Source organism: Astyanax mexicanus, chromosome 21 (genome assembly GCF_023375975.1).
Source record: "Astyanax mexicanus isolate ESR-SI-001 chromosome 21, AstMex3_surface, whole genome shotgun sequence".
In the NCBI taxonomy this organism is placed as follows: Eukaryota; Metazoa; Chordata; class Actinopteri; order Characiformes; family Acestrorhamphidae; genus Astyanax; species Astyanax mexicanus.
The window spans coordinates 33290664-33312047 of record NC_064428.1 but is presented as its reverse complement, the minus strand read 5'-3'; the positions used below and the strand labels follow the sequence as shown (position 1 = coordinate 33312047).

The 21384-nt window shown below is 37.5% G+C and overlaps 1 protein-coding gene across 1 annotated transcript; it reads left to right on the top strand.

The window, feature by feature from the left end:
- Positions 1 to 1236: 1236 nt before the first annotated feature.
- atg4da (autophagy related 4D, cysteine peptidase a) lies at positions 1237 to 21072 on the top strand. Its single transcript, XM_022674565.2, has 11 exons — positions 1237 to 1582; positions 8936 to 9211; positions 10473 to 10556; positions 12405 to 12578; positions 13664 to 14030; positions 14711 to 14775; positions 15016 to 15164; positions 16214 to 16292; positions 16382 to 16458; positions 16610 to 16729; positions 17821 to 21072. Exons 2-11 carry the CDS (start codon positions 8986 to 8988, stop codon positions 17995 to 17997), a joined length of 1518 nt encoding a protein of 505 aa, XP_022530286.2. The 5' UTR covers positions 1237 to 1582; positions 8936 to 8985; the 3' UTR covers positions 17998 to 21072.
- Positions 21073 to 21384: the final 312 nt, after the last annotated feature.

The following is a 21384-nucleotide window of genomic DNA, read 5'->3' as shown; positions in this document are numbered from 1 at the left end:
GATTGTGCAACTCTGCTGAACACAGTTTGTGATGATGGCTCACATTCTTCACTGTTTATTGATTTGTTTACTCAGCAGCACAGTGTGCGCAACTGTTTACTTAACCCAGTTCCTTAGGACCAATGTTATTTCTTTTTTTATTTATTTATTTTATTATTTATCAGAATACTGTTCCTTTTGGCTCTCAAAACTTCAAAATTTGATTTTTGAATTTTGATTACTTATTTATTACTTAATTACTATTTATATTTATTAATACTATTTATTACTTAATTACTATTTATACTATTTATAAATTCATTTTTCATCACGTTTATAAGACTCTAAACGACACAGAAATAATTATTTATATAATCATTTTATAATGTTAACCTAAAATGAGTCGACCAATAATCAGCGTGCCCCAGCTTACAGACGGAAATGTCGTCCAATCAGAGAACAGTGTGCTCCTGTGACAACCAATAAGCTGCCTCCCTCCCTCCCGCCCCACCTTCTTATGTATCTATTTTATTATAAAAGTTAATTAATTATTATTATTATTATTATTATTATTATTATTATTATTATTATTGTATTAATAATAATAAATATTTGTATTATTTATGTTTATTAATTAATCGGTTTACTTATCTGTTTATGAATTAGTAATCCGTTTTTCTGTTTATTAATTAATAATTTCTATTCATTAAGAAACAATCTGTTAATTTATCTGCTTAGTAATTAATAATCCGTTTTTGCTGTTTAATAATTCTTAACATTTTTTTCTGTTTAGAAATTAATAATCCGTTTTTCCAGTTTAGCAATTAATAATATTTTTTTCTGTTTAGTAATTAATAATCCGTTTTTCTGTTATTATTAATAATCTGTTTTTAAATCTCTTTAGTAATTAATAATCCATTTTTCTGTTTAGTATTTAATAAAAAAAAATCTGTTTAGTAATTAAAAATCCTTTTTATTATTAATAATCTGTTTATTTTTCAGTTTAATAATTGATAATCCGTTTATTTATGTGTTTAGAAAAAAACAACAAATGGAGATCTTTTTTATTTATTAAAAAAAAAAAGCCGCTTCTTGCATAACCGGCGTTAACGTAAAACACGTCGACCAATGATCAGCGTGCCTGCGCATACAGACGGGAATGTCATCCAATCAGAGAACAGTGAGCTCCGGCAACAACCAATCAGCTGTTTGGAGGGGCGGGCAAAGGGTGTGCATCTATAGTGACAACAGGAACTAATTGCGCATTAAATAGGCTGTAGGAAAGCCGCAGCGCAGCTACAGCCCGGGTTACAGCGCGTTTATCTCCGCGGGATGTAGTTAATATAGTGTTTAACGCGCTGTTTATGGATAAATACAGGTTATTTTGAGTGATAACGGCTGGCTGGAATGGCTGAATTTAACCCCGCTTTTCGCTGCGTTTTGAAGAGATCTGAAGGCTAGCTGTAAGTTAGCTGTCTGTGGATTTCCCTGCCCTTGCTCTGACATCCAATACTTTCCCCTGAACCGCCTTAATTTCACCTTTCCAGCCGCTGTTGGATTAAAAATAAGGAAGAAAAAGCGAAGATGAAGAGGTAATGAAGAGGTAAGATGTTTAAGCTTTCTATAGCTAGCTAGATAATTAGATCAGCGTGCTGTGGTCATGATTAATGACTTACAAATAGGGTTACAAGCTTTACGAAGCTGTATATCTATTATTTCCAAAAAAAAAAAAAAAAATTCACTAAAACATGTCTATCAGTCGAAATTAATGTTTTATATCATTCATTGATTCATATTTAACGCTTTATCTGCCATTACGGTCTTAAATTGGGCCTGTTATCTGTTTAAAATGCCTTAATTCCAATAGTCTACACTACTGACTATTTACTTCCCAGTCCACCTTAAATATTACACTGTCACCGCTTTATCAACTACAGTACAGCAGTACATCTCCCAATGGAACTGCTGCAGAATTTAAGGTGGATTTTTTTAAATTAGAAACTGTATTAATATAAACTATAACTATTAACTATTTTATGCCCTCGCAGCATTCAGATCACCTTTGCTGACCCCTGCAGTTCTCAGAAAGGCCCTCCAAGTCACACTGAAATCACATGCCTGCATTAACTTTGCTTGTGCGCCCAATTTTCTGAAGAATGAGGGCATTTTGTGGCTGGAGTAGTTTTAGGTTTTAATGAGAGATCAGCAGTAATTTGTGACAGAGTGACGTGACACACTGTTCTCTAATCACTGAGCAAGCTCTGCTGTGGTTTAGAGTTGCACAACTGAGATCTCTCAATTTTCTTCTGATATTAAGTGAAGAACTTGTTCCTTTTGAGTGTGACGAGGAAAGGGGAAGTGAGATATTTCTGTCCAGGCCTGTAAGTCATTGACAAAAAAAAAGTTTTTTTGCTGTTTAAAGAGCCACTAAGACCTAAACCATGTTTTATTTTCATTAATAACACTGCTCAACCCAATCAGCTCTTCTTCCTGCATCGCTTCTAAACCCATACATCACCCATTTCCCATTTTTTAGTCTTTTTCAAATGTAAGCTTATGGTGGAGTCTAGGGCTGCATATTTACTCACTAAATAACAGTACATTCCATGTTTAAACAACATCTAGACAAGAAAAGGCCTTTTAAATCTCATGCTCAGCTGTTTCTCACGTTTTTAGAGATGGAGGGCATGGCAGAAATAATTAACTAGTATTATTACTATTATTATTACTATTATAACTAGTGTTATTAACTAGTATCGTTAACCACAAACAAAGGTGACAGACAGTGAAATTTGCGGGCAATACGTCCATCGAAACAATTATTCTACCATCCTTCTTCTCTCAGGTCTCTCACCAGGAGGTACACTACTCAAAGGTAGCTTCTGATCCCAAGCTTAGAATCCAATATGGCTGCCCTGCATATAACGAAAAACAAAGTAGTACAGTAGTAGTTTTGTACAGTTTATTAGCACTTCTGTCTAAAAAGGAGTCTTTACATTAGACAGTGCTAACAGCAATGCTAGAGCTATGCTAACAATGCTAACCTGGCACTCAAACAAAGTGCCATATTTTGGTTGGATTTTGACCATAAAACTCTGGTAAATGACTGTTAAACCAGTTAGAGTTAGCTACTTATTTATTTGGAAAAGTTTTGAAATAGTGTCTCAAATGATCACAATGTTTCACAGGAATAAAGCGGATAATGATTTATATATAAACTTTTCAAGCTAGGGTTTGTTTTGCCATCCAAACGTAAAGTGACTCATTAAAGAGTTGTGCCGCTGGGGAGTTTTGAAGAAAAGCACAGATATAAAATTAGACAAATATGAGGAAATCAGCAGAAACCAAAACCAGAGAGTTCCAGTTGGCTCTGCCTACAGCTGTGTTTTATAGTGTCCTGGTCTAATACTGCCTCAGGTTCTCCTCTGAAGTTCCTACTAATATGACAGAATGTCTGGTAAAGTGGTTTGGGTTGGAAACAACATACAATTCACTGAGAAAAATCAGGAATTTTTTTTTTCTGTTGGCAAAAGTGAGCAAGTGTAGTTTTATAGTATTTCTATTACACAACAAAGAGAAGAGTTTGAGAACAAGTGAGATAAAGAGATGAAAACAGTGATAAGCTAGCCAGCTTATCTGTGTTTTCATCTCTTTATCTCAGCTGTGGATGAAAGTAAGCCTTTAGATTAAAACTTTAGATTAATGGATTTAATTGATTTCTTCTAAATATCTGAAATACAGTAAATTTTAAATCATAAGTACCAGTATAGAGAAGTTGACATTTGGGGCCCATTAAATAGACACTAAATTTCTCATTAGAGGAAGTTGAGCCCAAAGGCGAGCCCATTAATATGGATCAGTGGTTGATTTGGCACAGTGGATAACACACCTAAACACATACTGTGACTGGGGTGACAGGGGTAGGGCTGGGGCGACGCGTCGACATAATCGACGTCATCGATTACAAAAATACATCGATTTGCATAACGTGCGTCGGCGCGTCGTAAACATGGCGGCGCCTGTGGAGAGCATTAGAGGTTAGATCGGGCCCAAAAATTCCAACTGGCTGTTTTCGGGCTGTTTTAATGAGCGAAATATGATCAGAATTATGTTAATTAACACGGTAACATAGAAGCATAGAATTAAAATGATTTTTAAGAACAGCTAAACACAGTTCTGCAGGTCAAACGCGGAGGAGTTCACGTGCGAGAGAGAGAGAGAGAGAGAGAGAGAGAGATTTGCGTGTTCTGGTGAGAACTACTCACAGGTGAAGGTTCTCTTTGATCTCCTCGTGCTCCTATTCTAGTCCCATTCATAATTCTGCAGCTCCCTCAGTGTTTTCTGCTGTATTTTGCGGCTAGCGCGAGCGCTTACAACTGACACCGCGGACCGCGAGGTGCCGCCGCGTTTGTGCCGAATCCGACTCTCTGCTGAATCTGACTCCCGCTTCGCGGACAGAATCGGCACAACACCCCCGCTGTAGAACTGCGGTAGTGAAAACAGCGCTTATAAATAAATTAGTTTAGTTTCACTTTCAGTTTTCGTTATTTTCGTTATTTTTTTTTTTTTAATAAAAATATAATTAAAAAACAGACGCCTACATCTCGGACTATTTTCTGGAGCCCGGGTCGGATTTACGGGCGGGCCTCGGGTCATGTCGGGTTTGGGCAGAGAATCTAAGCTCTAGAGAGCTTGGACTCCGGAGAGCAATCTCCAGCTACAAAAAAACGCCAGCGGGCATCTGAAGTTTGGGAGCATTTCACGCAAAAGGGCAACAATGTGGTCCTCTGCCATATGTGCAAAAGGAGCACTTGAAGCGCAAACATCCAGGAGCACTATGTCAACAGGGTCACACAGTAAGTTACCGTTTACATCAGGGTCTCCGCGGGTGTCCTTAAAAAGACTTAAGACTGTCTACCAAAGGTTTTAAACCTGCCACAGGCAGAAATTATACATTTTTGGTTTATATTTATATATATAGTTTCAAGAAACAGTAGCATTATTCATAAGTTCAGGTGTTTAGCTAAGCTAGTTGCCTTAAGTTATTTTAGCTAGCGCCGTCGGCGCTGCGGTGTCACACCGTATTCTGTCACCGTCGGAATTTTGTGACCAGTGCTCACGGTTATGAGCGTTCATTGGCAAAACGGAAGCTTTCTATACCTACACCTTACCCTCAGCCCTAAACTGAACCGTTTTGGCCAGTCGGGGTAAACATTAGAAACGAACACGTTTCGAATCGGCCAGTGCACCGGTCTGCTGAGAACTACTTGCCAGTGGTCACAAAATCTAGCGGTCACAGAAAACAACACACGGTTGTGGTGTATGGGAGCTTATCCATTTTTAGCGTTATAGATCTAAACAACGTGCTGTACATGTAAGTGATTATAAGTGTGGGGTTTGGTTTAGTAGGCTTGTGTTGTTGTTGTTGTTATTATATATAAATATAGTAATTTATCGTTTGCTTTAAAACGTAAAATAATAATTATTTAAATATGTTTCTCAATGAATAGATTAGTCGACTAATCGAAAAAAATAATCGTTAGAATAATCGTTTAAAAAATAATCGTTAGGGACAGCCCTAGACAGGGGTTCAATTCCTAGTCTGGGTTTCTGATGTTTAAATACGTTTATTACAAGTTTCAACTTCTAAAATAGTCATTAGCTACAACCCTAGTTTGCTCATCTAAAAACATGATCTCTGACGTAACATGAAGGCAGTATAACACTAGTGATGTGTGCCTGGATATCGCTGGTTCGAAACTCAGTCATGTAGTTTGCCATCAGCTGCCGGAGCCCCGAGAGAGCACAACTGGTCTTGCTCTCTCTGGGTGGGTACAGTAGATGGCGCTCTTTCTCTTCATCACTACTAGGGTGATGTGGATCAGCACAAGGCTGCGCCTGTGAGCCGCAGCGCTTTCCTCCGAGTGCGCTGTGATGCTACTCAGTAATGCTGCATCAGCAGCAGTTCAAAAAGAGGCGGAGTCTGACTTCACATGTATCAGAGGAGGCGTGTGCTAGTCTTCACTGTCCTTGTGTTGTGGCATCACTAGTGATGGGGGAAATACAGCTGAGTAGCAGCTGAATGGGTGGGATAATCAGCCTATAGCTACATTGGTGAGGAAAAATGGGAGAAAATTAGAAAAAATTATTTAAAAATAAAATAAAGCAACTCGCACACCAACAATAATGCAATACAATATAAGCTGATTAATTTATTTATTGTTAAATAATTTATTTATTAGGATACTATTTTTTTCTTTCCCAATATTAATACCTTAAGTATTTAGTAATACAATACCAATCCAATATTATCAGTCCTGCTGTTACTTATATTACCGTATTTTTTGCACTATAAGGTGCACTTAAAATACTTTAATTGTCCCACAAATTGTCAGTGCACTTTATAATCCTGTGCTCCTTATGTATGAATTTTACCAGTCAGGTATTAAGGAGCAGTAAAGTCACTCTGCTGAAGTACAGAGTTATACAGGAGTTTCAGTGAAGTTTCTCCAGCACTAAGGCTGGAGCAGTATTAGCATTAGCCGCTAACTGCGCTAAGCGATGTTTCTTTTACCACTCAGAAGTGAGTATTATCAGGCTGTAGTCTGCTGCTAACCCCATCTAGCATTGCTGGAGCAGTATTAGCATTAGCTCTTAACTGTGCTAAGCGCTAGCTCTTCTGCCGTTCATAGGCAAGTATATCAGACTGTAGTCTGCGTGTTTACCGTGTTGAAACAAGCTAAGTGGGACGAACCGCTAGCTTATATCACCCCGGCTTACCGGAACACTCAGGGTTCCTCAGTGTAGCGCTGATGGGTGGCATTTAGTGTTAGCTGCTAATGCTGCTGCACCCAGCTTTAGTGTAAATCTGGAAATCTAAGCTTACTGTAAATAAATGGAAGTGCTTTACTCACCCAAAGAATCAGTTTTCAAGAGAGAAAACTGTGTAGATTAACATCCAGCTCTCGTTTGACTTTAAAGGAAAGTCTTTTTTTTTTATTTTTTTTTTTATAGAATCACAGTTTTGTTTACTTAGCTTAGTATACCTAGTGGTGAGACCTGCTGAATTAAAAGGAAAACATGGCAATACCCCTGTTCCTTACTAGTGTTGCTTAATGCGCCTTATGTATAGAAAAAATAGACCAGAAAATAGACGCTCATTGTTCGTGCACCTTATAATCTGGTGCGCCTTATAGTATGAAAAAACTGGTTACAATTATTCTGTTAAACTGATCCTGAGTTGTGAAGTTTGGGGAGAATTGTGAGCGGCTGGTGTGTTCAGTACGTGTGTAAATCGGTGTAATATCAGTGTGTGAAATCAGTACGTGCTGTACTGCTGTAGGATGGTACTGTGGACTGTATCTGAGGGAGGATAAAGGAAGTGAGAAGCTGCCGGTATGAATATCAGTCGTCTCGTGATTAAACAACAACAACACACACACCTGCGCTCCGGAGTCATATGACACACGTCTGCATCAGGTGTGTTTCCAGGTGCATGAGTGACTGAGAGACTTGCTCAACCACACAATGCATATTTCAGTTCAGTCAGCAGCGCAGGCCACAGGCCACTCCCAGTCTCTGTACTGGTTCACTTCCATTGTTTGTGTAAATCAGCACATCATCAGAGTAAGCAGTCTTCTCGCGTGTGACCCAGTCTGGACGTTGACCTGAGGTCACGTTAGCTCTGAGAGCAGAAGTCTGGACACGGTTCTGTATACAGATTTTGTGAGTTTGTATGTAAGTACTGTACTAAAATGGCTTTGGCGATACAAACGCAGGTTTATATTACAGGATGTTCCACTGTCTTGACAATGACTGTTTAAGTGTCTATATAAAAGGATCAAAAACAAGATTACATTAAAGTCAAATGTACATTAACATGTTTATTTTTAATTATTTACAGAAAAAATAATGTGTTCCTCCTCAGCTAAAACTGTACAATACAGTTTAATATACTTTAATGGTTAAGTCTGATTAATTTAGATTAATTAATAACAGAGCATGTAATTAACTATATATATATATATATATATATAAATCACCTGATAGCACTTTTTTTTTTAAGAGCAATAATTTTATTAGTGGCGGGCAATATGGCCCTAAAATGTGTTTATTTCACTATAATCAGGGTATTTTTCAAATAACAATATTCTTGACGATATGACAAAAAAAAATATTTGTTTCAATAGTAGTTTCAATAGAAACAAAATTAATATTAAAGTTTTATTTAGTATAAAAATCACAGTAATAAATCGCAATAATAATAATAATTTTAAAAAAATAAATCAGTGTCTCAGAAAATTAGAATGTTATATAAGACCAATTGGTACTTTTGGTACTGTGGGCAGTGTACCAAGTCCTGCTGGAAAATGAAATCCTCATCTTCATAAAAGTTGTCAGTTGCTTTTAGATTTTGTGGGAAAATACTGCACTGACTTTAGACTTGATAATAAAACAGTGGATCAACACCAGCAGATGACTTGTCTCTCCAAACCATCACTGATTGGTGGAAACTTCACACTAGACCTCGAGCAGTTTGGACTGTGTGTCTCTCCACTCTTCCTCCAGACTCTGCTCCCTTCATTTACTTTAAATGAAATGTAAAATGTACTGATGATCAGTGATGGTTTGGAGAGCACTTTACGCTTCCCTCTGCTGACAACTTTTATTTAGATGCGAATTTCATTTTCCAGCAGGACTTGGCACACTGCCCACACTGCCAAAAGTACCAATTGGTCTTATATAATATTCTAATTTTCTGAGACACTGATTTTTGTTTTTTTATTGGCTGTAAACCATAATCTAATTACTTTAAATAATAAAAGAAATAAACGCTTAAAATAGATCACTCTGAGTGTAATACATTTATATAATATGAGTTTCACATTTTTTAAACTGAATTACTGAAATAAAGTAAGTTTTCAGTGATATTCTTGTGGTTTATGGTGTATCTCAGGTGGCGGTAGTGATGAGACTGTGTGGAGGTCTGCAGTTTGAGGTCTGAGGATGAACTCAGTCTCTCCCAGTGCTGCTCAGTATGTGGGCAGCGGGATGTACCACGACGAGCCCGACGGGAGGAGGATACCCTCTACTTCAGCGCAGGTTCTGGAGCCCAGGAGCCACTTCGGCCACGGGTTTCTCGCTGACGGCCACAGAGAGGGTTCAGGAGAGCCGGACGAAGTGGATCGGCTGAAACTGCGCCTGATGTCAGCCTGGAACAATGTCAAATACGGTGGGTTTTAATAGGTTATATTCTCATGTAAAAAAAGATAATATTAAAACCTATTAAGAGTAATAACCCTAAAATGTAGGGCTGTGTATGGCAAGACCCTGGCAGTGGCAGTACAATATATGATCTGTATCATGATACATGGGTTAAGATTCAATATATTGCATATATTACTGAATACAAGACAGTACAGGACCAGTCAGAAGTTTGTTTTTCTTTATTTCTTCATTGAAAACAATTAAGGGACGCAAATGGAATTATGTACAGGGGTTGGACAATGAAACTGAAACAACTGGTTTTAGACCACAATAATTTATTGTGGTGACGGACAGTTCTGGTGGAAACAGGAGAGTTGAGGTGCACATTGAATTCTGCCGTGATTTGATCAGCTGTGGTTTTATGTTTTTTGGATACAATCCGGGTTAGCACCCGAACATCCCTTTCAGACAGCTTCCTCTTACAGCGTCCACAGTTAATCCTGTTGGATGTGGTTGGTCATACTTGATGTTATGCTGACATTACCCTGGATACCGTGGCTCTTGATGCATCACAAAGACTTGCTGTCTTGGTCACAGATACTCCAGCAAGACGTGCACCAACAATTTGTCCTCTTTTGAACTCTGGTATGTCACCCATAATGTTGTGTGCATTGCAATATTTTGAGCAGAACTGTGCTCTTACCCTGCTAATTGAACCTTCACACTCTGCTCTTACTGGTGCAATGTGCAATTAATTACAATGTGCTCCAATTTAGCCATGATGAAACCTCCCACACTAAAATGACCAGTGTTTCAGTTTCATTGTCCAACCCCTGTAGTAAACTTAAAAAAAATCTTTATCCTCCACATTCCCCTGATCTAAACCCTTTTATAGAGATGTGGATTTCATTTTCCAGCAGGACTTGGCACACTGCCCACACTACCAAAAGCACCAATTGGTCTTATATAATATTATAACACTGATTTTTGGGTTTTCATTGGCTGTAAGCTTCATAATCATCAATAATAAAATAAATATACGCCTAAAATAGATCACTCTGTGTGTTTAATACATCTATATAATATATGAGTTTCTTTTAATTATATTCTAATTTTATGAGATGCACCTGTATTAATTTCAAACCTGTACTGTGTTGATACAGTAGTACAAAATGTAAAATTAAATACTTTTTATATATATATATATATATATTTTTTTAAATACACTTAATGAACCCTTAATCACAGTTATTAGTAATTGTTGAAATTGTGTTTCTGTATTTCAGGATGGTCAGTAAAAACCAAAACTGTCTTCAGCAAGTCTTCTCCTCTGTTTCTAATGGGCCAGTCCTACCAGCTGAATACTGAAGGTAAGCCCTGCTGCTCATTTGCATAAACTAGTACAGTGCATTCAAATGGGACTGATGATGTGGGTTGATATAATCCAAGGCTAGGCCTTTATAATGTACCTCGTCTAGGATTATGGTAAAACTACATGTGACTGAGAGGAAACACAATAAGACCACACCCACTAAAACTGGCATGTTTGGTTTGCTCTTGCTATTCAACACATGGGAAACGCTTAGGGCCTGGTAATATATCATCAACCTCTGAGTGGAAGTTTCCCGGGTGATGTAATGCAATGCTATTATTAATTGTGGAATATCAGCAAACATGTCTTTAAATTCTATGTGGCAATACTGTTGTAGTTCTTTTACTGAACGTCTATTTGAAATTCAAAGTCTCAGCTAAATTAAAGGAGAACTCCGGTGTAAAATTGACCTTTTGCTGTAGTAAAACATGATAAAAAGTTCTTACCTTTGATGAATAGCACTCCTCCGCTCTCCCACAGCTTTCTGAAATCCAGTAATTTTGTGCTTTTTGCCCAGGACTCTGTACAACGGGCACTTTGGGGCATATTTCACCCCTGATAAATCGCTTTTTCCACTGTTATCCAGCTCAAAGTAGCTCCACACCTTCTTGCTAGAATCTGGAGAGCCCTGACATTTAAAACGAGGCATTAATAACTTTAAAACTGCCCAAGAAGCTTAATAAAAACCACTGTTTACATCCCATAACACTTCTCTCTCTCTCTCTCTCTCTCTCTCTCTCTCTCTATATATATATATATATATATATATATATATATATATATATATATATATATATATATATATATATATATATATGAATGTATATACGTAATGATAATACTTACTAATATGCTATACCATATGTCTGTCTTTGTTAAAGAACATAACACAAACTATTTCAGCATGAAAAAATGCATTTCTAATTTGAACAGCATCCTGAATCATTACTACATCTCTGCTGTTTGTAACAAACCAAACTGTGTGAAAATCGAGGATACATTTGATTTTTGATTATTAGGGGTGGGCGATATGGTTCTAAAATAATATCACGATATTTCAGGGTATTTTTGCGATAACGATATACTTGGCGATATAAGAAAACTAAAATAATTAATTCATTTCAGGATTATAGTATAATAGTATAACAGTATAATCATAATGTGGCAAAATAAATAATATAGCATAAAATAATATAATGCAGCAAATAATATTGCAGAATATTTAGTGCATGCATATAAACTGCAAACTAAAAAAATTATACAATAAATACACCTAAAGCTTCACAGTAAATAATAGACTACTTTTAAGACAGAACAGCCCTATTATCACGATATGGATTTTTAATATCATGATATTTCTGTGTCACAATAATATTGCCCACCCCTAGTGATTATTACAGGTGTATTAATCACCTTCCTCCGTGTAAATTAAAGCACTGTTTTTTTTTTTTTTTTTTTTTTTTTTTGATCTGCTGAACGCAGTCATCATTTGGGCTGCAACGCTTGATTATAAAAAATTGTCAACTCCAAATTTTCACTTTCGGGTAATCATTAATTTGCAGAGCTATACAGAGTACTGGGGACACTCACACAGTTTACATTCAACTCGGCATGTATCTCCAAAAATGCCCAAACACAACAGATCACACCTCATTTCCTCATTAAATATCAGCACTTTCCATATTTAAAGGGCATTTAAATTCCTTGTTCAGCTGATTCTACCGATTTGAAGCGAAGACAGAAAAAAGCTAGAAACAGGAGCCGTACCCGCAGTACTAAAAATAATCAAATAATCATTAGTTGCAGCTCTATTCATCACATCTCCTCCGTCTCTCTCCTCCTGTAGCTGAAGTGGAGCGTTTCCGGCTGGCGTTCGGCTCGCGAGTCTGGCTCACCTACAGGAAGGAGTTTCCTCAGCTGGAGGGATCCAGCCTGACGTCCGACTGCGGCTGGGGCTGCATGCTGCGCAGCGGCCAGATGCTTCTGGCCCAGGGCCTCATGGTCCACTTCCTACCTTCAGGTATGATCAAATAAACTGATCAAACAAGCTCTTATATATATAAACTAGTGATGTTCTGATCCAATTCCTATAAAAAAAACTGTGAATACCGCAGTTACTGATTCCCATGTAAGATAGAGATATTTAATGTTAATATTGATTTATTTTGCTCCAGCTCTCAGCACTGTGCTGATTCTTAGTGTTTTTAGACCTAGACTACACTTAATATTACTAACTTATTAAGTTAACCTACAACTGGAGATAATTAGCTTGTTATCTAACAAATCTCTTTTGTTTGTTTTTTGGTGTTTCTACACTAAAATATCTCCAAACAAACAATTACCGTATTTTACGAACGATAAGGCGCACCTGATTATACGGTGCACGAAGCGAAAAACAAAACAGGAGGAAGTCTGTGAAAAATATTTCACTCTTCTACTGCTAAAACTCTTGAACCCAGACTGCAATGGAGAAAACAGGAGGACCAGAGAGCTTTAAGGCTTTCTCAGTCACATGACATCACGTTCAGTAGCTCCTCCATTTCCACTCGCTGTTGTGTTTACGTGGATCTCCGTGGAAACGCGCTCCCAAATTGTAATTATGGTGCGTGGCAGTGGAAAAATAGCTATTTTATTAAACGCGAGGAGATGAAACTCAGAGATGTGGATCCAGACAGGAATAAAATGACTGGAGGACCACAGAGTTCAGAGAATAACAGTAGATAATTCAGCCTGTAATTTTCTCAGAGGACGTCTAAGAAAAAAACATGCATGGTCGTTCTGGATGGGAATAAAATCACAGAGGACCCCTCCATAAAATGAGAAAATTACCTCAGAAACCCCTGAGAAACGGATCTCGTCCGGATAGGTGATGGCTGAAGTCTTGCATCTGGTGGTTGCTCTTCCCTTGTGGTTGCTGTGGCATCATTAGGTGGTTGCTGTGGTGTTTCTTGGATGGTGGATATGGTGTCTTTGGTGGTAAAATTGTATTTATTTATATAAGTTTACAAATCTTTGTAGCACATTTATTTCTATGTTTTTTTTGTAATGCAAATGACTAAAGTTTCTTCCACTGACGGTGTGTATGAACTCTTTCCCGTGTCTCAGACTGGCGATGGCCGGACTGTCCTCAGCTGACGGATGTGGATTTTGAGGTTCTGAGGCCGCGCTCTCCGTCCCGCTCCTCCGGTATCTCCATCCCCTCCTTCAGCTCGTCCTGGAGCTCCACCGTAAACCAGAAGCAGCCGGCCGGTGTATCTGCTGCTGCTGACGGACTCAGACGAGCCCCGTCGCTCCGGGAGCCACCGGTGGGCAGGGAGCCTCAGGCTGAGGAGCTTCACCGGCGGCTGGTGTCCTGGTTCGGGGATCAGCCAGCGGCTCCGTTCGGGGTGCACCGGCTGGTGGAGCTGGGCAAGGAGTCGGGGAAGAGGGCGGGGGACTGGTACGGCCCCTCACTAGTCGCACACATACTGAGGTGAGTGAGTGAGTGAGTGAGGACCACAATGATAACACTGTTTTAACATCTACACAAAAATAATGGAAACCCAGTGTTGAGTAGAGGAGGGAATTACAGAGTGTATATCTCACGATACTGTGAAACTGAAACACCCGTCATTTTAGTGTGGGAGGTTTCATGGCTAAATTGGAGCAGCCTGGTGTCCAATCTTCATTAATTGCACATTATTGCACCAGTAAGAGCAGAGTGTGAAGGTTCAATTAGCAGAGTAAGAGGACAGTTCTGCTCAAAATATTGCAATGTACACAACATTATGCTGGCGCATCTGTGACCAAGACAGCAAGTCTTTGTGATGCATCAAGAGCCACGGTATCCAGGGTAATGTCAGCATTCCACCAAGAAGAACCAACCACATCCAACAGGATTAACTGTGGACGCTGTAAGAGGAAGCTGTCCGGAATTGATGTTCGGGTGCTAACCCGGATTGTATCCAAAAAACATAAAACCACGGCTGATCAAATCACGGCAGAATTCAATGTGCACCTCAACTCTCCTGTTTCCACCAGAACTGTCCGTCACCACAATAAATTATTGTGCTCTAAAACCAGGTGTTTCAGTTTCATTGTCCAACCCCTGTATGTACTTCTAATATGTTAGCGCTTTCTTTAGTTTATTTGTTTGTTTCTCTGTTTGTTCAGGAAAGCGGTGGACAGAAGTTTAGAGGTACCGAATCTTTGTGTTTACGTGGCTCAGGACTGCACAGGTGAGCCAGGCACATACACACAGTTACTGAAGTAAAATTAGTGACTGGAATAGGACTATTTATTTACTATATATTGTGGATCATTATATTTTTCCTTTAAATCTGTGGTTTTATGTTTTAACTCGAGATAAAGCTGCTGTATTAATCTCTCTCTCACTCTCTCTCTCTCTCTCTCTCTCTCTCTCTCTCTCTCTCTCTCTCTCTCTCTCTCTCTCTCTCTCTCTCTCTCTCTCTGTATAGTGTACACAGAAGATGTGAAGAGGCTGTGTGATCAGAGTGTGTCGGACTCCAGCAGTAGTTCAGGTTCAGGCTGGAAGTCTGTGATTATTCTGGTTCCGGTGCGACTCGGAGGAGAGACACTAAACCCCTCCTACATCGAGTGTGTAAAGGTACATTATTTATATAAAATTACAAGAATTTTGATATTTTACCATATTTTTATCAAAAGTTTGCTTAGTAGGACCCTGAGTGGTCCAGCAGTCTAAAGCTCTGCCACTATGATCGGAAGATCTCTGATTCGAATCCTGGTCATGCAGTTTGCCATCAGCTGCCAGAGCCTTGATAGAGCACAATTGGTCTTGCTCTCTCTGGGTGGGTACAATAGGTGGCTATTTTTACCCTCATCACTCCTAGGGTGATGTGGATCAGCACAAGGCTGCATCTGTGAGCTGATGTATCAGAACTGATGCTACGTGGCAATGCTACATCAGCAGCAGTTCGAAAAGAGGCGGAGTCTTGACTTCACATGTATTGGAGGAGGCATGTGCTAGTCTTCACCCTCCTGCTGTTGTAGCACGAATTTAATACAAATTTAAATAATGATGGTTTGATAAGTTTTTTCCTTATGCCATATGAAATTCCTTTATGTTGCATTTATTTGAAAAATAAGAGACCACTTGGATCACAAGCTATCAAAACCAAGCTGAACTGCTTATTTTTTTGCACCAGGAGTGAGCAGCATAAAGTTATTCAAAAGCAGTGTGTAAGACTGGTGGAGGAGAACATGATGCAAAGATGCATGAAAAAAACTGTGATTAAAAATCAGGTTAATTCCACCAAATATTAAAACTTTATGAATATGAACTTGTTTTTTTGCATTATTTGAGGTCTGAAAGCTCTGCATCTTTTTTGTTATTTTAGTCATTTCTCATTTTCTGTAAATAAATGCTCTAAATGACAATATTTTTATTTGGAATTTAGGAGAAATGTTGTCTGTAGTTTATAGAATAAAACAACAATGTTGATTTTACTCAAATATAAACCTATAAATAGCAAAATCAGTAAAACTGATTCAGAAACTGAAGTGCTCTCTTCATTTTATCCAGAGCTGTATAAATATATGTCATATATTTTATTCAGTATTATCAATTACATTATTTTGTTTATAGTTTTTTTCAGTGTGCTTTAATCACAGTGGATCTTCTTCTTCTTTTTGCAGAACATTCTGAGGTTGAGTTCCTGTATTGGGATCATCGGAGGGAAACCCAAACACTCGCTCTTTTTCATCGGGTTTCAAGGTACGTTTTAATGTGTTCTGCTTGCTGATTGGCCAAGTCTAGCCAAAGTCTGTGAGCTGAAACGTGATTGGCTGGTTTGTGTGTTTCAGATGAGCAGCTTTTATATTTAGACCCACACTACTGTCAGCCTGTGGTGGACGTCACACACGGCAGCTTCTCACTGGAGGTAATAATGTACTAATAACTGAAAATTAGATTATTAGACAAGTAATGTGATACAATTCTTTGATAAAAATGTAGATTTTTGATTAAAATTTTGTAATACATTAATACAGTATTGGTAGTAAATTATATATATTTTTTCTGTCTCTCCACAGTCGTTTCACTGTAACTCGCCCAGGAAGATGAACTTTAACAGAATGGATCCCAGTTGCACCATTGGTTTTTACGCTCGCAGTAAAAAAGACTTTGAGTCTCTGTGCTCAGCCGTCAGTGTGGTGAGTGGCTGATCTCTCTGTGGAAACCAAAATAAATAAATATTATACATTTTAATTTTTTATTTGTTAGCATTTGTAGTTATTTAACACCACTTACATTTAAAAAATCCACATACAGCTGGGTTTTGCTATTTATAGGTATATATTTAAGTAAAATGAACATTGTTGTTTTATTCTATAAACTACAGACAATATTTCCCCCAAATTCCAAATAAAAATATTTAAGTCATTTAGAGCATTTATTTACAGAAATAAGAAACGTGTGAAATAACACAAAAGAGCTTTCAGATCTCAAATAATGCAAAGAAAACAAGTTCATATTCATAAAGTTTTAAGAGTTCAGAAATCAATATTTGGTGGAATAACCCTGATTTTTAATCACAGTTTTTTTTTTTGTTTTTTTTTATGCATCTTGGTATCATGTTCTCCTCTTCCACCAGTCTTACACACTGCTTTTGGATAACTTTATGCTAATCACTCCTGGTGCAAAAATTCAAACAGTTCAGTTTGGTTTGATGGTTTGTGATCATCCATCTTCCTCTTGATTATATTCCAGAGGTTTTTAAATTTGGTAAAATCAAAGAAACTCATCATTTTTAAGTGGTCTCTCATTTTTTTTTTCCAAAGCTGCATGCCGTTTAAAACCTTGTATCTGCAGTTTTCTTTGTTCTTTATTATTTTTTTATTAGTATGTTAAAAATAGCAACAACTGTTTTTGTATAAAATAAAAATAATATAATGTATAATACAAAGTACTAAAATAATAAACTACTGAATATTTAGTGCAAAACGTGTAACAAATATGTAAAAAAAAAAGCACACCCTTAAAGCTTTACAGTAAACAATAGACTGTTTTTGTAACATTATGGACTTTTTAATTACAATATATAATTCAGATTACAGCCATACTACTTATACAACAACCACAATATGAACAATGAATGGAATCTAATATACACTGATTATTCTGATTAGTTGTGGAATTCCTATATAAATGCTCCTTTCATCACATTTTTTATTTGATTTTATGATTTAATATCACTATTGTAAATCATTGCTGACCAAAAACTCTTCCTATTGGCTGTTTTTAGGCGGTGTCGTCGAAAGAGCGCTACCCCATCTTTACGTTTGTGGAGGGCCGGGGGCAGGACTATGGGCTGGAGGGCTACAGCGGGGGCAGCACTGATACCCCCACCCATATTATCCCCCCTGGGAAACTCAACCTGAACAAGAAGAGAGGGAGCGCCGAGGAGTTCGTCTTCCTGTGAGGAAGAAGCAGAAGAAGAAGTAGCTCTACACCACCCTCTACTGTCCATTATGATTTTTTTTTTCATTTCTTCAAACGTTTTGGACTACTATACTATACTATACTATAATATACTATACTATACTATACTATAATATACTATACTATACTATACTATACTATAATATACTATACTATACTATACTATAATATACTATACTATACTATAATATACTATAATATACTGTACTATACCTCTTAAAGGAATATTCCAGCCTTTTTAAACCTCAATTATCTCAAGTCTAATCTCAATTTAAAACACACTTATTCACTAACTGTGAAATGCACTATACTATAAAAGTATCCAGGAAATACTTTCCACTATATTTTGTAGAATTTGCTGTAAAAATAAAAATAGATTAAATATAATATCACAATATTTTATGGTATTTTCTCGATAACGATACTCTTGACGATATGACAAAACACTAATTTCTGAAAAAAATGATTTAAAGAATACACTACTGCAAAAAAATAAAAATGTTATTTTATTATTGCATACGATACAATATGATATGATATAGCACACCCTAACTGAGATATAAAAAAAAATGCAAGAATTTTATCAGATTTGTAACAGAAGTCAATGATGCAGAATGTCATGATACTAATAATAATGCTCTTCTCCAAATATCTCCATATATCCAGGATTAAAGTAACATAAATGATACTGAACAGATATAATCTGTCTCTAGTAGATATATAATAGGAAATAATGAGAACAGTGTAAATTTTCTTTTGCTAAAAACAGTTAAAAAAAAAAAAAAAGTAGTACCCTGATATGGAGTTGGGGGATGTTGAAGGATTGATATAATTATCCCCCCTCATCCCAACTAACCTCTGGATGGATGGAGCTCCATCATTCCAGAGAACACAGTTTCACTGCTGGGGGGGTTTAAAACAATTGCTTTTCTATAGATTTATCTGCTCCAGAGAGTCTTATTCTATTGGCATTTCTTATCTAGACCTCCTATATCAGTTGTTTTCAAATTAAAAGCCCTTTGCCGAGTTTAATAATTGAAAATATTAAATGAAATGTCGTGAAATTGCAAAGATGAAAATGATTGCAAGATAATAGCACTAAAATGCAATTTAATAATTAATTTTTTGCTCAATATGCTAAATTAAAAAGCAAATTGTTACTAAAAAGCATTTATATGATAATGGATGCACTGTAAAAAAAAAAACCAACAAAAAAAAAACACTGAAGCAAAATTTCTATTTTAATTCTCAAACAATGAAAGGTAGAAGTATAAATGTAGGGAGTAGCAATTGATTGAGTTGTTGAATGCATTTATTAAACCCTATACACTAAACCCTTCTATAAATATTCACAAATATTTGGACATACAGTGTATATGAATGTAAAATATCATGGGTAATCTTCATCTATTACAGTAAAACACAGAGATTAGGCTGAAAGTGCTGGAATATTCCTTTAAACTACAGTATACTACTGAAATTCATTACACTGTCACTGTGGACACAGTTTGGGCACTAAAGGACCGGGCGAGAGCACAGTGACTGCTGTGTGTGTGTGTGTGTGTGTGTGTGTTGGGATAAAGCTGAGTGTGTGTGTGGTGTAGATACTTGTCAGAATGTGTCCAGTGTAATTAAGTAGGCCTCTTTTCATTTTTTAGCCACACCTCCCTTTTCTTTCTCTCTCTCCCTCACACTCTCTCACACTCTCACAACTGTCGTTTTTGGACTCTTGCAACAGTATCTCAGACTCTCTTAGACTCTTGCAAATATGTCTTGGACTTTTTTGATCTCTCTCTCTCGAATATTTCTCTCTCTCTTGTGACCTTGACTCTCGTGAGAGTCTCTCTCTGGCTCTTGCGACAGTCTTTCTCGCACTCTTTCTCTCTGACTCTTGCGATGGTCTCTGTCTGACTCTTGTGATGGTCTCTTGCTCTTTTGTGACAGTCTCTCCCTCTGTCTCTTGCATCAGCCTCTCTTGAACTCTTGCGACAGTCTCTCTCTAACTTGTGAGACGGTCTCTCTCTCAGACTCTTGCGGCGGTCTCTCTCTCAGACTCTTGCGGTGGTCTCTCTCTCAGACTCTTGCGGCGGTCTCTCTCTCAGACTCTTGCGGCGGTCTCTCTCTCAGACTCTTGTGGCGGTCTCTCTCTCAGACTCTTGCAGCGGTCTCTCTCTCAGACTCTTGCGGCGGTCTCTCTCTCAGACTCTTGCGACGGTCTCTCTCTTTCTCTTGCAACGGTCTCTCTCTGACTCTACTGGTAGTGTCTCTCTGACTCTTAAGAAACTCGCTCTATGACCCTTGGATCAGACTCTATCACTTGCGATCTCTGAGACTTTCGCTGTCTCTTTCTGACTCTTGCGACAGATGCTCTCGCACTCTTGCGACAGTCGTTCTCGCGTTAGTCATTCTCGCACTCTTGCAACAGCCTCTCTTTCATTCTTACGACGGTCTCTCTCGTACTGTTTTTCAGCTTCTCTTACACTCTCTCTCATCTTTCTTGTGTACTATTACCAACTCTCTCTCTCTGTGCAGTACTGCTGTTTGTGTGATGGATGTTCTAAAGGACAACGGGTATAATTGTTGTGTGTGATGATGGTGAGAGTGTGGTGCTGTGTGTGTGTGTGTGTGTGTGTGTTCAGTGTGTGTATGATGTGGATCACAGCTGAATGAGAGAGCCAGTCTGAATAATAAATCTCACTCTCTTATTTTATAAATCCACATTATTAAACCTACAGTCTGCTCCAGAACATCTCATAATTCCTCGTCATAAAATCCTTCTTGGGTTGTTGTTCTATTTCTGACTTTAACATGATCTATTTTAAGCATTGTTGTTTTGTTTTTCTACAATTTGCATATTCTCATCGTGGGCTGATGAGCAGCGCAGTGGATGAAGCACAGATGTTATTTGTCTACAGTGAATATTCAGAAATGTTTGATGTTGTTTTGTTGTTAAATTTGGAAATGCTGCAGAGGAGTTGATGTTACTGTTGTTCTATTTATGAGTTTAGATTTTTTTTTTATTATTTTGGCTCAGAATACATCTACTGATGTTGAATCTTTCTGGTTGTTTGTGCTTCTTTAAACACAATAAACAAATTATTTAGATTCACTTCGTTTTTACAGTTCCAAAAATCTGAATTTAGGTTAGACAAAAATGAAAAATGTGCAATTTTAGTTTATTACCTACAGGGTTTCATAGAAGGATTTAAAAGCTGATGGAATTATTGACTATGGCCTGTACCATAAGTTAGGCCCCTGACACATAATGCATAACATTTGATCATGTATTTTAAAATTGATCTTGTAATGAAAAAAATTAAATATGTGGCTGTATGAAATATTTTAAAAGTAAAAAATATCTATATTT

Excerpts from the sequence above, each read along its gene's own strand:
- atg4da (XM_022674565.2), top strand. The coding sequence starts at position 8,986 with ATGAACTCAGTCTCTCCCAGTGCTGCTCAGTATGTGGGCAGCGGGATG. Across the intron at positions 15,165-16,213 it reads CCTACATCGAGTGTGTAAAG|AACATTCTGAGGTTGAGTTC; the intron begins GTACATTATTTA and ends TTCTTTTTGCAG. Across the intron at positions 16,730-17,820 it reads TGTGCTCAGCCGTCAGTGTG|GCGGTGTCGTCGAAAGAGCG; the intron begins GTGAGTGGCTGA and ends GGCTGTTTTTAG.